Here is a 16,626-nt window from a genome sequence, read left to right on the forward strand (position 1 = left end):
TAAAGAACAGGTAGGGTTGCTCAAGTTGGACAAACTACTTAGTATAGGGTCAGTATATGACATAGGTAAACATAGGTAATCTGTGTGGTAACGTAGATAAGCAAACACCCCCCAACAAGGTCAGAGCTGTGTCCCCGCCACTCAATAAACACACACCTTCACATATATCTCTTTTGTCCCCCAGGAAGTCCCGTGTGTTTGGGCTCCCTGATAAAGTTTATCATTGATATTGTTTGGTCTTTATTTTGAATAAACAACCGAATAATAAAAACAATGTTAATCCAAATAAGGCTAGACCAATCAAAACACTTGACCTATGGTCCTGGTGAGCTATAACCAACATTTCAGAACATGTTTTTGTTCTTCAAACAGTTAACTGACTGTGCTGCCATGTGAGCATGCTTTGCTAAGTGCATCTCTTTTTTATTTTTTATTATTCATTATTCCCAAAGATATGTGACAATAATACACAATGGACGAGACATGTCCGGTTGTGTTCAAGGCATTAGCCCCCCGGAATCAAGCCCTAACGCCATTTTCAGTCTAAGTCAAAGTTGTTGCTATGGAAACTCAAAAAATAATTTTTTGAAAAATCCCTACTACCAAAAGGCACCAGTTTACCACTAGACCTATCTATGTGCCAAGTTTGGTGAAGAAATATTGTACGGTTTTCAAGATCTGCTACAGAAATGAGCACTACTGCCATTTTCAGTCTAAATCAGAGACATTGCCATGGAAACTCGAAACATACATTTTAGAAAAATCCCCAAATCTCAAAGGCACCAGTTCACCACTAGACCTACGCATGCACAAAGTTTGGTTAGGATATCTCTCGTGTTTTTTTAGTACTGCTCCGGAAACGAATTGTGACAGACAGACAGACAGAGGGACAGCATCCATTCCTATATATATCCCCCTTCCACTTCATGGCGGGTGATAATTAGCCTCATTTTGGGATTATGATGCATATGAAATAAGCACTCAGTGGCTACCATGGAACTGGAAGGTGCGCCCTAAGTGACCTCCAGCTGACAGGAATGAGAGCGTGGAAAACTGAAACACTGTGTTAATATTTAACCCTGGAACAAAGGGACAACTGATCTACTTCAGCAGTATCCAAGCTTACTGTGTCTGTAATGAACCCTATTGTATCAGTAGCTTCGGAGAGCCCTGGGGGACCTGAGTTTGTCATGCATCAGTGGTGTAATACAATAATTCACTACTGTAATGTTCACGATGTTGGTCACTGGGATTAATCAATACTACAACACTGTCAGACCACTTTCACCAGGTGCACTGAAGTTATAATACACATATCCAAAATACAAATTTCAGACAAACATTTGGCTATTTATAACAAATATTTATAAGGTCAAAATCTTATTCTACTTCATCATGTTATTGAAATTTATTTACACTGGTTAATGGCTTATCAAAAAAGGACACTTTGAAGATGCATATTCAATTTGTTTTAATATTTGGCAAAATGGCCACAAAAATCAGAATAAGTTGTTCTGGGTATTTAGGCATGAGATTATCAAACACAATGTCATCGTTCGGGTTCAAATCTAACTCAATGTGTTTTGAAATGGACTTGAACACAAAAACAAATCTTTTCTCATCTTGAGTTGAAGTAGATTATTTGTTTTTATTGTGTAATTTACAGCTCAAACATTTAGTAAAACTCCCCAAACATGTCACATGGACATTTCACAAAGATTAAGAAAAATAAATGCTCCATTCATTCACATAATCACATCCAAGCTCAACTGAACTACAGTTGTAACTGTTTTAGACGACTCTCGTTTGATAATGTTGCCAATGTCACGCAAGGTATAGTAATAATCCTCCATGGGGATTCCGGGCTAGATGGTCCTCAGCATCCTGTGCTTGTTGTAACATGCAGCTAAATTGACTGGTTGCATGTCTTTGTACCCCAGTTGCCTTGGATATGATATCAATCATGGGTTTGTCTGGTTCAGACTTGAATATTTACAGCTGGAAAAGTCCTGACTGCTGCGTTATACCACAAACTACATCTGGACTAATATTTACTCTCTGAAATTTTGTTTAATGTATGTTAATATATAACATAAAGAAGCCCAGAGAATGTCTTCTTTTTCAGAAACTCCAGCAATCTAAACTTGCTAAAGTATCGTGGAGCTGTATACTTGCTTGGGAGTTTTCTGATATATTTGGTTCAGGGTCTGTATATGAGCGACTAGCTTTCACCAAGAAATTACTTTGTAATATTTGTAACCCATGGGTGATGGGATAGGGAAAGAGAGACTATAAAATAATTAACTTGAGACAAAGAGACTTTGAAATAATTAACTTGAGACAAAGAGACTTTAAAATAATTAACTGAGACAAAGAGACTTTAAAATAATTAACTTGAGATAAAGAGACTTTAACATAATTAACTTGAGAAAAAGAGATTTTAAAATAATTAACTTGAGATAAAGAGACTTTAAAATAATTAACTGAGACAAAGAGACTTTAAAATAATTAACTTGAGTCAAGTCACGTCATCATGCCCTATAATAAATAAAATCTGGTCCAGGAAAATCATAGGAAGCTATGAACTTCTCCACAACTAAACCATTATGAGTGAGTATGGTTTTACGCCACTTTTAGCAATATTCCAGCAATATCACGGCGGGGGACACCAGAAATGGCTTCACAATTGTACCCATGTCGGGAATCGAACCCGGGTCTTCGGTGTGACGAGCAAACGCTTTTACCACGAGGCTACCTGATCACCCCCTAAACCATTATGATGACGTCACGCTATTGTTGTTGCAGTTGATAATGAGCCAGGCATTCACTGGCCATTTTGAATGTGCAAGTTATACTGGCAACTATAAGACAAGATAAGATAGACTTTATTATCGCAAGGATATATGTTTTATGCAACATAAAAACTATAGGTATCACAGAGAAATCATGTATCAACCATACATTATTCACGAACTCAACAGTTCTAGATTTTGTTGGTTACATTTTGATTTTCTATCCATCTTCGGGTACCTTTCTAGATATCTTTTCATTATTTCATGCTCTGTGTGTACATTCTTTTTCTTGTTTTTATTTCCGTTTTGGACATTTTTAAAACTGTTTGTCAGAAAAATAGCTTTATAGATAATGTTCTTTGTAATATAACATCCAACACTCAGTAACATTTCTTTTACTTTGCAACCATATCATGACTTATGTCGTAGAAATCACTTGAATCTGTTGATTCCGGAAGAGCATCAGCAGATTCTCATGATTTCTCCATTATTGTTTGTTTATTTGTTTGTTGTTTAACGCCACACACAGCAATATTCCAGCTATATGACAGCGGTCTGTAAATAATCGAGTCTGGACCAGACAATCCAGTGATTGATTTTATGAGCATCGATCCACACAATAATGATACGATGACATGCATCAACCGCGTCAGCGAGCCTGACCACCCGATCCCGTTTGTTGCCTCTTATGATTCCTCCATCACCTATGAGATGCCAATAGTAACCATGGTAACTTACCTCCTTGAAGGCCTTGTTGGCCTCACTCTCATCGTGACATTCAACCTGAAAAACATGCACAGACTGATAACACACAGAAAATGTGAATAGTATTTATGGTAACTTGGAAAATAATTAACAATATGATTATATATGCTTGACAATAAGCAGTCTTTGCAAGCAGTCCAAAGGACTGGGATAGATAGATAAATCTACTGGATCTCCAATGCCCCTCGCCAAAAATTGTTAATAATATGAATATATCTTCAAAATAATTCTTCAAACTTAAGATGTATAAAGTGTAGCATATGAGAAATATTAATGCAAGTTAAGGTGCACCAAATTTCTGTTTTGAAAAAGACAAATAATCAACAGCTATCCAAAAATAAAACAAAAAACTCTGGACCACCATTTCATTAATTTTGCTGGTCCTACAGAATATGTGTTATAACAGGACTAGTGTTTGTGTCAAACACTGATAAGGCTAAGTAAAATAATATTTTTGATTACATTTACTTTTTAAATAAAGCAATAATAAAAAATAAATTTAAACACTACCCCTAAAGTGTATGAAAACTGTTCATTGATATTAACTTTCCAAACATGTAGTCACGTTATGACAGAGCAATGTTCCCCAGATCAGGTAGACAATTTGTGAGTAAGGTTTTACAGCGCTTTTAGCAATATTCCAGCAATATCAAGGCAGGGGACACCAGAAATGGGCTTCACACACAGGAACCATGATGGGAGTTGAACTCAGACCTTTTGCATGATGAGCAAACACTCTAACAACCAGGCTAACACACACACACACCCAAGGTATGCTTTGGTGATATATTATTATCATAAGCATTTGATATATTGAAATAAAATCTCCAAGCTACAGATGTGTTAAATGTACATCTAACTCCTGCACATGTTGTCACAAAGAGTTTATTAAAATACTACAGGTCTCTTTAACATGTTTCATAAGAGTAATATTAGTAAATAAAAATGATTCCAATTGAATATTAAACTTTTATAATCTTTATACTTATCAAAACATTCAAAACATATTTTCAAGATTGAATCAGTTTCGGTGGTCTGATCATAATGTATGTAGCTATTAGTGACATCAGTATGTATACGAGATTGTGTTAATAAATGCCATGATATTGAACTCACCTTTTTCAAAACAGACCTGTTTCCATCCTCTCTGTGATCTACGAGATGTACAGACCCCTGTCCACCCTTTCCGATTCGTTCCAAAATCTGAAAAAATTAACCACAAATAAAACAAACCATTCTAAACTATGGTGACTACCTGTTTTCAAATATAATAATAGGTGACAGTAAATATTTGACAAGAGATCGCGAACATAACGCTCCACTTACCCTGTAGTTCTCCATTCTTGACAACCTGACGCCGGGGAAGTGCGCATGCGTGTTGTCTATCGCCGGTCATAACCCGCTAACTTCGAGTCCTTGGTTACCATGGCGTGGAAACATAAATGCTACCTTGTGTATTGTATCTCCGTATTTCAAACTGTTGGGCAGTTAAAAAAACGTTATGCAAAGCGGCGAATTCGTAAAAATATATGCACAATTTAACAAAATATTTCTTTGTCATGGTTTGATATTGTGATGTCATAAGGTATAGTCAAACTGTGACGTCATAATGGGAAGACAAATCGGGGTCATCTAAAAAAAGGTATACTAGTACATTATTTGAAAACAATATTAAAACCATTGTGGTCTTTGAAAAAATGTCATTTTTGTTGCTGACTAGCCTTAATTCTATAAAGTAATTCGTAAAGATATATCTGACACTGATTTTCCATTATAACGGTATTGCAAAGTTTCGCTATGTACGTTACCTTGGCAACTGTCATTTAATTTGTTCCGGATTTTCAACAGTGCAGCGCGCGGAACATTAAATATTGTTGATTTCATTACAATGAGGGGGCACGGGTGGCCCAGTCATCTAAGGCGCCGCAATTCGCTGAGCAGAGTTGCGTCCCTTAAGCACGCCAAAAACCTATGATTGTGGGTTCGAATCCCGGTTCACCCCGATTATGTTTCTAGGTTTGTCAGTACCGTGCTCGTGGGTTTCACCGAGGTGGTAAACGTCTAAGACCTGCATCACTTCGGGCTTTCCTCCCACCTTAAGCTGACACGCCGTGATATATCTGGAATACCGTTAAAAGCGGCGTTAAACCGAACTCACTCACTCATTACAAGGACAGTGAATCGTTGTGAACAGTGGGAACTGATATTTACAATCACATTTAAAATACATTGAAAATAATAAAAACTAAACATTGCATATTTTTAACATGGGCATGATATAAGACAATATATCCAAATAGGTACGACTAGGTAATAAGGGGACTATTAAATATTACAACTGACAACGCGTCAATTAAGTAATCTATAGTAAGATTTAAAAATACGAATTTAAAATGGGGAAAAAGATAAATACATAGACAAATATTTGTTTATTTGTTTTGTTAATTATGTTGGGTTTGTTCATAACGGTATGCGTTATTGTCATACATAACGAAACCGCCTCCGTGGTCTTGTGGTAGAGCGTCCGCCCGGAGAGCGGAAGGTCCAGGGTTCGATCCCGGGCCGCGTCATACAAAAAGACGTTAAAAGATTGTACTTGTTGTTACCCTGTCTGGCGCTCGGCATTAAGGGGCTAAAACAAGGACTGGTCGGCTCGGAGTCAGTATACTGTGTCTGAGTGGGGTATTCATGTTAAACTGCGGCATGGTATCTCAGTGAGCTAGCACTATAAATCGGCATCAGTCCGGACTAGTACAAGCAGCCACACACACACATACACGTGCATGCACGTCGCTATATAAGTGCAATAATCTTGGACGCGACGTTAAACCCAATTTCACCTCACCTCACCTCATACATAACGAAACCATTTTAGCTGGGCCAGGCTAGACAGTTTAGAAGTCACAGCAAGTTTTATTGAAATCGTTCAAACGTCACTTTATTTATCTGCTAACTCCAATTTCTTGATGTAAACTGCCTAGCAAAAGAAAGAGTAAATTTGACAATTGATTTTGCCAAATAATTACACACGCTATCAAAACGTTACTAGGCTGAGAATAGTCGATGAAACGTAAGGTAAAAAACATAATTATGATACCCGTATCAAATACTTCCGATCATCATCGAATAACCATTTCTTGTTTGTTTCATTTTCGGCCAACATCAAAATGGGTGTATACTTACTTTTCCCCCGGCAGTTTATATCATTATATCAGTTAATTAATTCAAAACATCGCGTCCAAGATTATTGCACTTGTATTAACGCGGCCGGGGATCGAACCGCGGGCGCTTTCAGCTCTCGGGGCGGACGCATTACCGCTAGACCACGGAGGTGGTCATCGAGGTTGCAAGGGGTAATGGGTCGCATCCGTGGTCTTGAGGATAGAGCGTCTGCACGGAGAGCTTTTAAGCAATCATACCCAGTTACACAAATTATGTTTTTTCTCTGAAAGTGACCCATATATGTTTTAATATAATACTTTGGTTTATGATATGCTTTGTTTACATTTGTTTTGATTGTTATTTAAAGCATATGGTTTATTTACTTTCGTATTTCGAGTAAGTGGTCTGCAAGGTTCGTGTATCATAAAACATTGTTCCCAGAAAGATAAACAATCGCGCAAACACTCCCTAAATAAAGATTCAAGCTCCGCAACAGCGCCTACACAGTAAAATGTACTATAAGCTATAGGAAATGTCGTAGTGCGGAGTTCACATGACAAAAAGAAAATGTCGGATATCTTTTTACGTCAAATTTGTCACACCTTTTAACGATAATTCTGAAGTCGTCAACCTTTTGCAGCGATTTGACCGAGTGTCTCCTTCATTTAGGAAGGAAGAAGATGGAGATGGCTGGAGAGATAATTCACCTGAACGTCGGTGGGTCCAGATTTTCCACTTCTCGTCAGACTTTAACATGGATCCCCGATTCTTTTTTCACCAGTATGCTGAGTGGTCGAATTTCAACACTGAAAGACGAAACGGATGCCATATTCATCGACCGAGATCCACAACTCTTTACTGTTATCCTCAACTTCCTGAGAACGAAAGAGGTACATCTGAAGAACGTTGATCTTCCAGCTCTTCGACATGAAGCCGAATTCTATGGCATCACTCCACTGGTTCGCCGATTGATGCTATGCGAGGACTTGGATTGCGCTTCATGTGGAGATGTACTGTTCCATGGGTACCTCCAACCACCACTACCGCCAGTCGCTGAAGGTATGTCGACATCCTCAGACAGCAGCTTGGACAACAGTGAACCACCCTGCAGACCAGGAACTGCTTTGAGAGTTTCGGATGGTGCTTCAGCTTCATGCCCTGTCCATTCCAGAAATTCTTCTCTTGATGCTCGAGCATCTCACTCAAGACAGGGTTCAAATGATTGGAGGATAAAAGACCAGATGAGAAACTCATCTTCTGATTTACGCCACTCAAGAAATTCATCCCTTGATCTGACGAAAACCTTCTGTAACAAGGATACATCCACACATACATCCTTTGTGGATCCACTCAGAGTTACTATGGTTCGCGGACATCATAACTGGATATGCATAGCCTACCCACACTTTGTCTGTTGCTACAGAATGAAGGACTCGACTGGATGGCATCTCATCTGGGTCAGCCCCCATATGGAGCCCCAAGTTGAAAGAATAGCCATCAATGCGAAAGTGCTGAATCCGAATCAAGACAACACACATAAAATGGTCACAGCATCAACAGCAAATCTCATCCATCTTTGGTCTATCAGTGATGAAGGGGAAAGTAGAGAAATAGGTGTGTTTAACCTGAACGTGTCTGTTGACTCACTTTTCTTTATTGGAAGTCAGTTGGTAGCTCTGAGTCAGACCGGAAAAGTTGGAGTTTGGCATTCCATGACTCAGCACTGGCAGATTCAGGATGTTGTCCCGATAAGAAGCTACGATACTGCTGGCTCCTTCCTCCTCCTGGGCTGTAATAATGGCTCCATCTACTACATTGACATGCAGAAGTTCCCTCTGAGAATGAAAGACAATGATCTGCTGGTGACTGAACTGTACAAGGACCCTAATAATGATATGGTTACAGCTCTCAGTGTCTACCTCACCCCGAAAACAAGCTTAAGTGGAAACTGGATTGAGATTGCATACGGCACCAGCTCGGGGACTGTTCGTGTCATTGTTCAGCATCCAGAAACGGTTGGTCATGGTCCACAACTGTTTCAAACATTCACAGTGCATCGCAGTCCTGTTACAAAGGTTATGCTGTCCGAGAAGCACCTGGTGTCAGCTTGCTCCGAGTATAATCACGTCCGAAGCTGGAGTGTGACACGTTTCAGGGGAATGATCTCAACTCAGCCTGGATCAACACCCCTTGCATCCTTCAAGATTGTTTCCCTTGAAGACCTTGACCCTCATATCAGCTATTCTGCTGGAAATGACTTTGGTCCGTTCGGAGAACGGGATGACCAGCAGGTCTTCATACAGAAAGTAGTCCCTGAAACTGACCAGCTGTTTGTGCGACTGTCTTCAACTGGACAGCGAGTTTGCGTGATTAAATCAGTGGACACCAGCACAGTAAGTGCATTCTGTGTTCACGAATGTGAAGGCTCTAATCGAATGGGATCTCGACCTCGACGATATCTTTTCACAGGGCACTCAAATGGAAGCATTCAGATGTGGGATCTGACAACTGCTCTTGATTTGATGAACAAAACAGAACAAATCCCAGTGGTTGGAGGCCCCAACCCATGTGAGCTGGTTCGCCTCCTAGACCAGTGTGACCTCAGCTCCTCACGCTGTTCCACCCCATGTCTCAGCCCATCACCGTCGCTGCTCACCGGCCCCGGCTTCCAGATGACAGGGATGAAGCTCCGAGCTTCCATGGCGGTACATAGCTCCATCTCCGGCAGTCACCAGAGCCTCATCCAGATAGCAGGCGCGGAGGAGGGTGCAGAGGGGGGAGCCAGGAACACACTACCCAGACCAACACCCCAAGTTACCAAATTTTAGCTTGGGTCAAATTATTGATCTAAAATATATTGTTTTGTATAAGTGACAATAACAACATTAGCATGATTAAACATGTTGAAGATTGAGCATGAACGTCAAGGGGTCCTTGTCAGTAAGATGTGGAGAGTCCCAAGATGATGCATATTCAAGTATGTGACTCAACTTTTGATAAGGATTATGAGCATCCAGGTGGGGCCGGATAGTGTCAGATAGCTTGAATATGTTGTGATACGAATAGTTTTTTATATTGGCATGTAACTGAAGCATGTGCAGCTTATTTCAAGTTGATTCAACATAAATACTCAGTGCAGTAAGTTTTGTGTTACGTCACAGTGTGACATATCTCCTCTAATGTTGAGTAGTATAGAATCCGTGAAGATGCTGGGTAGAATAGGTCTTCAGCAACCAATGCTTGCTGTAAAAGGTGACTATGATTGTTTTAAGAAGCGACTAACAGGATCGGGTGGTTGATGAATGTCATTGATCCCAAATGCGTGGATTGATGCTCAAGATGTCAATCACTGGATTGTCTGGTACAGACCCCCGTCATATAGCTAAAATATTGCTAAGTGCAGCGTAGTGCAAAAAGTAACAAAAATCTAACAAACATATGCTGTTTATTTCAAACACTATAAGATGGTAGATCATGTAAAAGAGGGACTGCACCATTTCCAATCTATGTATAGACACTGGTATTATTTTGTAATTGATATTGTATTTCTGAGTCCCTGTGACAGATGAGACCAGGGCCCACTTGCACAAAGTGTTCTTAGCGCTATGATGATCGTAACTCCCATACTTTAACATAGGCTTTCAGTAGTCGTAGCACTAAGATCTCTTTGTGCAAGTTGGCCCAGGCATCCAGATTAGTCAGAGATATACAGGCATTAAAAACCCCACAAGCAACGTTATTAAATGAGTTTTAGAAGCTAGACAATGGTATTATTACTGTGTGTGAAGCTGAGATATTATCTGTATGTATTTGATTTATTGTTAACTTCTAGATTGATTTATATTGTACAATTTGAATTCACAGACAAAGTGATGTTGTGAGACTGCCTTTTGGCCTGAACCTAATGTTTTTTAACATGTTGAAGTATGTTGGATACATGTAAGTAACTTTATTTAGAAGCCTCGTGTTCAACCATTTAGCACCCTGGGAGCAGTACGGAGAAAATATTGATGTAGAGAGTTCACCTGTACATTTGCTGTCTAGGTGATTGTTTGTTTGTTTGTTGTTTAGCGCTGCACTCAGCTATATTCCAGCTATATGACAGCGGTCTGTAAATAATCGAGTCTGGACCAGACAATCCAGTGATTGACAACATGAACATAGATCCATGCAATTGGGATTGTTGACATGCATCAGCCAAGTCAGCGAGCCTGACCACCCGATCCCGTTACGATCCCGCTACGATCCCGTTATGATCCCGATCTTACAACAAGCATAGTCGCCTTTTACAGCAAGCATGGGTTGCTGAAGACCTATTCTATCAGACTACTGAATTATGTTGAAAGAAATTCCATTTAGGTCAATATTGGAAAAGGAAGTATCTTGCCTGATTACTTTTATATTTTAAAACATGACTTTTACTATCATGGTTTATGTTGTTTGTCATCAGCGTTAGAAACTGGCACGAGTCCTGTAGTCCTTGCCAAACTGCCCAATGGTAAAGGTATCATAAGGACTAGTAGAAATGTGCCCTTTTCAAGGGTTTTGCTATATGTTATCATTATAAGGACTAGTGGACTAAAAATGTTAGTTTCTACCGCTGGTCATGTTAGTAAACTGGAGTAAACCTAACTAACATTAACATTGATTATCTCAAGAATATAAGATCAGCAAATAGTATTTCACTAAAGAAATAGAATGTATAGCATAGCATAGCATATCAGAGAAGTTAAAGAACACCCAATTTGTCATATGACTATAGTTAACCTGTCGTGACATGAAAGATAAACTATAGTCATGAAAAAATCGGGTGTTCCTCAACTTCTTTGTTTAGTATAAAATACACATATTTGGGTAATGAGTTGTGATCAAGATACAAGATATGTTTTTAAAGTATTTTATAACAGGTGAAAATACAACATTCTGACAGATGCATTAGCATGATTAGTGTTCATTATGGCTATTGGGGCGGTCGGGTAGCCCAGTGGTTAAACCATTTGCTCGCCACGCCGAAGAAATGGGTTCGAATCCAGACATGGGTACAATTTGTGAAGCTCAATTCTGGTGTCCCCCGCTGTGATATTGGTGGAATATTTCTGAAAGTGGCGTAAAACCAAACTCACTCACTCATTATGGCTATTCTAGAAGCTGTCAAAATACTCGTACTTGGAAGATTCACACAACTACAGAAGCAGGGTGCTGAATGAGTTGAATACAGTTAGACTTGCAGTCTTGACGCCTTTGATAAGACTTGACTTCATTCAGTCATTTTCATTGTTTACAAATTTCACAAATTAGTAATAGAGCACAACAATTTCACTTAACATACTTTTTACATGGATGTCTTTTTTATGTTTGTCGACCTTGAGTATTTTTCTGGACTCTCGGAAAAAGAACTTGTGATGTACTATACTACTCAGTGTTTGAAAGGGATAATTACATGTTTTTCTTTGTAAAAAGTGTTAAATATACACTTTACGTTGAGTTTTGTGTATCATGAAAGAATAAAAAATATCCCTATCAAAAGTTGAGTAGTATATACTAGGATAAAGAGTAGCAAGAACAGTTGGCTTTGTGTCGCCCATGGTGATGATGGTTCCAGCAGCCGTACCTTTATTGTTTATATTTTCTATGACATATTTTCACTTATCCTCCGTCAGTTATACTTGGTGAGATACAAGGTGTAGGATGTTAGAGATTAATATAACGTGAGATATAATATTTACCCAATATTCCCGGTGTTGCCGTGGTTACCATATTGTTACTGTTGTGGTTTCAGCACGTGCAGTATATTTATTGACAGCTGATATGTTAGATCTATCGCCACCGTCCTAGGCGGGTACTATGTTTTTTAAGGCTTTGTTGAAAAACATTGTGTCTGATGATGTGTAAAATCCAAAGATCGGTGAGTAGACAGCTGTAATGTGCAATATCTCAATTGACAAGTAGCGTGGCTATGAATGTCTGTTGGTATGCGAGGAATAATATTGGTGGGGTCCACGACATAAAAGTGAGGTTCGACTCGGAGGTTAATCACTTAACACTGGGTAGGCACCTTTGGTTATATCCAACAAGTCCACATCTATTTCAGACTAGTGTTTATGTAAAAAACTAGATGTTGAGAGAATACTACTTGATTTCCCTTTTGATATGCACTATAGTCTCAGATCAATAGAATATAGTCCTCGCCACTTGAAATAGAATCAAAATTGCAAAGTACCCTTTTCAAGAAATATCACTGTTTGCGATAATCATCATTGAGTTTTGATCACGTGATTACTATCCGGGTAATCTTCGGCAGTCAGGTGACAATATTAAGGTTATATTTAGCAGTGTGTGTGCAATGTACGTACATAACCAGCACAAACTGAAAGAAACAAATGTGCAGATGTAGTATTTAAGACGTTTTTGACCAAGGTCATTGCTAAATATAACCACCGACAGTCACCTGACGTTCAATTCTTACCCTGATTGTAACCATGTGATCAAAATTCAATGATGATGTATATCACTAGCACAAGGGATATTTCTTGAAAAGCACACTTTGCAATTTTTGTAATTAATGTAAGTAATATTCCTTTTCGTGGAATGGCTCCTTTTCACTTTTTCACATGCAGCTATCTTAGTTAATTAATCATCGCAGTATTTCATGATTCTATTTTTGTGTTGAGGATTACAGTGTCTGTGTTTAAACCTGCGGCTCTACTTGACAGGATTGTAACTTGTGCACACTAACTTTGACTTTCTTATCATTGTACTGTATTTGCCATAATAAGCGCTCCGGGCTCTTAGACAATTCACAAAGAGGCTGCTTGTTAGAACCATACTCAACTCAACTCAACTCAACTCAAATTTGTTTTCAGAGATCAAATGATAGTGAACTTAGTTCAAGTGTTGATAAGACTAAAATTTATAATGTTTACTAGGAAAATGTATTACCCTTTCTATGTTACTGTTTTCTGGAAAATAATCTAATATACACAGAAATATATATGGAATGTCATTTGTAGTTTTGGTTTCTTAGTAGGAAAGCTTATAAGGGGGGCGCTTAGGCTAAAAAAGAAATAGCCTTGGTTATCAGGCACCGCCCGCATCATCATAAAGTTCGCCGCATGTTTCGGGTTTTTTCTCCATTTTTAATAAAAAATAATTAAAAATCCTCAAATATTCCAAGTCCAACGGTAGTCAAATACTGTATTCCAGTATTTTACTTATGTAGGAACACATTTATGAGGCCCTTTCCCAGGTTGATTGTACACAACTGTTTATTGATTACACAACTGTTTATTGGTTAAATACTAGTTTGAACAACACCCCAACCCCCCCCCCCCCAAAAAAAAAGAAGACATCCGCCTGCACTATATTTTCAAAAGAACATTGCCTGAGGACCAATTCTTTTATTTTTTAAAGCCTTATAAAGATTACTTCCAGATTGGTCTAGAAGTTGGTCGGGAGAAGAGCGGGGGGCTTATTGGAACAGGGTGCTAAATATGGCAAATATGGTAGTTGAAGTTGGTGATTTCCTTGTAGTGAAGAAATATGTGACATTGACAGCCTTAACTTATCTTATCAGAATAGAAAGTATGAGTTACATGAAACATGAATGTTGCATCTGAATCTGTTTTAGTGATTCCTCCTTTGTGTCCCACGGCACTTGCCTGCTTGCAGTACATATTGGTTGCTTCCATTATCAATCTGTATGCATACAGAACACAATAGTTGGCACCAGGTAAAATAATGCTGGATATGATTGTACCAATTTATAGTATTTATGTTATAATGATTATATGGTATCCCTGTAACATTATGATACATGGAAATAAAATCTGTTTTAAAATGTGCAAGGCTTGTATTTGTTTGCATTTTGTACCAAAGATGTTTTTTCCCTAACTTGTTTCCTAATCATGCTCAGGCCTTCCCTTTTTTTTTATTGGTTTATGATCCCCCAACCCCCAATACCGAGAAAATGGAATATAAATATAAATTATCACAAATATTTTTCTCATTGCCAGCCTGAAAAATCTTAACATGACAATGTTGTGTTGACAGTGAGTGAGTTGAGTTTAACACCGCTTTTAACAGTATTCCATTCATATCGCGGCGTGTCAGCTTAATGTGGGAGGAAAGCCCGAAGTGATGCAGGTCTCAGACGTTTACCATTTCGGTAAAACCCACGAGCACGGGTATGGTGCTGACAAACCTAGAAATATAATCGGGGCGAAGCGGGATTCGAACCCACAATCATAGGTTTCTGGCGTGCCAAGGGACGCAACTCTACACAGCGAATCGCGGTGCCTTAGATGACTGGGCCACCCGTGCCCCTTGTTGACAGTGAAGGGTAGTAACTCCAGACACATCCAGGCTCCTTACCTCCCCTTGTGACTGGGACTCAGTGACCAACTCACCAATACTTGAGTGAGTGAGTATGGTTTTACGCCGCTTTTAGCAATATAACGGCACCAGAAATGGGCTTCACACATAGTACCCATGTCGGGAATCGAACCCAGGTCTTCGGCTTGACGAGCGACTGCCCCACCAATACTGGAAGCACTGCTAGTAGTCCTAGGATGGGGTTATAAGACTGTACACCTTGATATGTATTTCTTCACACAACTTCTCCCTTCCTTTAGTTGTAGGAACCCTGGGGTAGACTGGTTGTTAAAGTGTTTGCTCGTCACGCTGAAGGCCGGGGTTAAATGTGTGTACAATGTGAAGCCCATTTCTGGTGCCCTCTCCCAGTGATATTGCTGCAGTATTGCTAAAAGCAGTGTAAATCCCCCATCACTCACTATTTTAGTGACCGATGAAGATCTGGGGTAGAATAGGTCTTCAGCAACCCATGCTTGCCATAAAAGGCAACTATGCTTGTCGTAAGAGGTGACTAAAGGGATCGGGTGGTCAGCCTCGCTGACTTGGTTGATGCATGTCATCGATCCCAATTGTGTGGATCGATGTTCATGATGTGAATCACTGGATTGTCTGGTCCAGACTTGATTGTTTTAACAGACCGCCGTCATATAGCTGGAATATTGCTGAGTGCGGCGTTAAACAACAAAACAAACACTATTTTAGTTGTACATGTCATGTACTTTCATGTTTAAGTGCAAGGGTATCTAGCCTAGTGGGCAAACAGGGATTTCTCTAGACCTGCTCAGGGGTCAGGCCATGTCTTCTAAGGTGCTGCAAACACTGAGTAGAAAAAAAATGACAAGTACTGATTTAAACAGGAATATGTTACACAAGTCTTTTCTTCTTTGCATCATCTAAGTCATTGTGCTGTTTCCTTTCCATATCTGCGACACGTGTGTTAGAGGAGTGAAGATGAGAGTAATCTCCCTTGGTCAAGGTACTAGAGTCCTTGATATGGGAATTGATATATCTAGCAGATCCGTATTCGAACACCTGCCAGAGCCCTACATCCCTAAGTGAGGTAATATGGGTTTCAACGTCGCATTGTGTGTGTGTGTGTGTGTGTGCTTGTACTAGTCCTGGCGGATGCCGATTTTATAGTGCTAGCCCACTGAGAAACCATGCTGCAGTTAATGGACCCCGAGCCAGCCAGTCCTTGTTTTAGCCCCTTAATGCCGAGTACGGAGCTCACCGGGCCGACACACTGCCACTAGACCATGGAGGCAGTCCCTACAGGCCTAAAGGCATGCCAGGATCCTATAAATGTCAGTTATATCTGTGCATGCTTTCAAAATATGATGCCATGCATGCATTTCTGTATAACCCCATGAAATGGTCTTCAGCAACCCATGCTGGTCGTAAGGCAACTAATAGGATCGGGTGGTGGCATGGACGATGCACGGCATCATCTCCCAATCGTGTAGATTGTTGCTCATGATGTCAACCCCTGGGCCCACTTGCACAAAGTAATCTTAGCGCTACGACTAACGTAAGCAGA

General features: G+C 39.6%; 2 protein-coding genes across 5 annotated transcripts in view; one reads left to right on the top strand and one right to left on the bottom strand.

Moving 5' to 3' along the window:
* LOC124145555 (serine/threonine kinase-like domain-containing protein STKLD1) overlaps positions 1-4,921 on the bottom strand; it is a 37,666-nt gene extending 32,745 nt beyond the window's left edge. For all 4 annotated transcript variants that reach the window (XR_006862568.2, XM_046515374.2, XM_046515372.2 and 1 more), the window contains exons 1-3: positions 4,884-4,921; positions 4,674-4,760; positions 3,531-3,575 (exon numbers count right to left, since the gene is read on the bottom strand). Coding sequence is in view for 3 of the 4 variants with exons in the window: in XM_046515374.2 (XP_046371330.2) it covers positions 3,531-3,575; positions 4,674-4,760; positions 4,884-4,898 (147 nt within the window). In the remaining variant the exon portion in view is untranslated. The remainder of the gene's footprint in view (positions 1-3,530; positions 3,576-4,673; positions 4,761-4,883) is intronic.
* Positions 4,922-7,277: 2,356 nt separating this feature from the next.
* Positions 7,278-9,936, top strand: LOC124145553 (BTB/POZ domain-containing protein KCTD3-like). Its single transcript, XM_046515371.2, has one exon. It carries the CDS (start codon positions 7,400-7,402, stop codon positions 9,545-9,547), a length of 2,148 nt encoding a protein of 715 aa, XP_046371327.1. The 5' UTR covers positions 7,278-7,399; the 3' UTR covers positions 9,548-9,936.
* The last annotated feature ends 6,690 nt before the right edge of the window (positions 9,937-16,626 follow it).

Source organism: Haliotis rufescens, unplaced genomic scaffold, assembly GCF_023055435.1.
Source record: "Haliotis rufescens isolate VD_foot unplaced genomic scaffold, xgHalRufe1.0.p SCAF_8, whole genome shotgun sequence".
Lineage (NCBI taxonomy): Eukaryota > Metazoa > Mollusca > Gastropoda > Lepetellida > Haliotidae > Haliotis > Haliotis rufescens.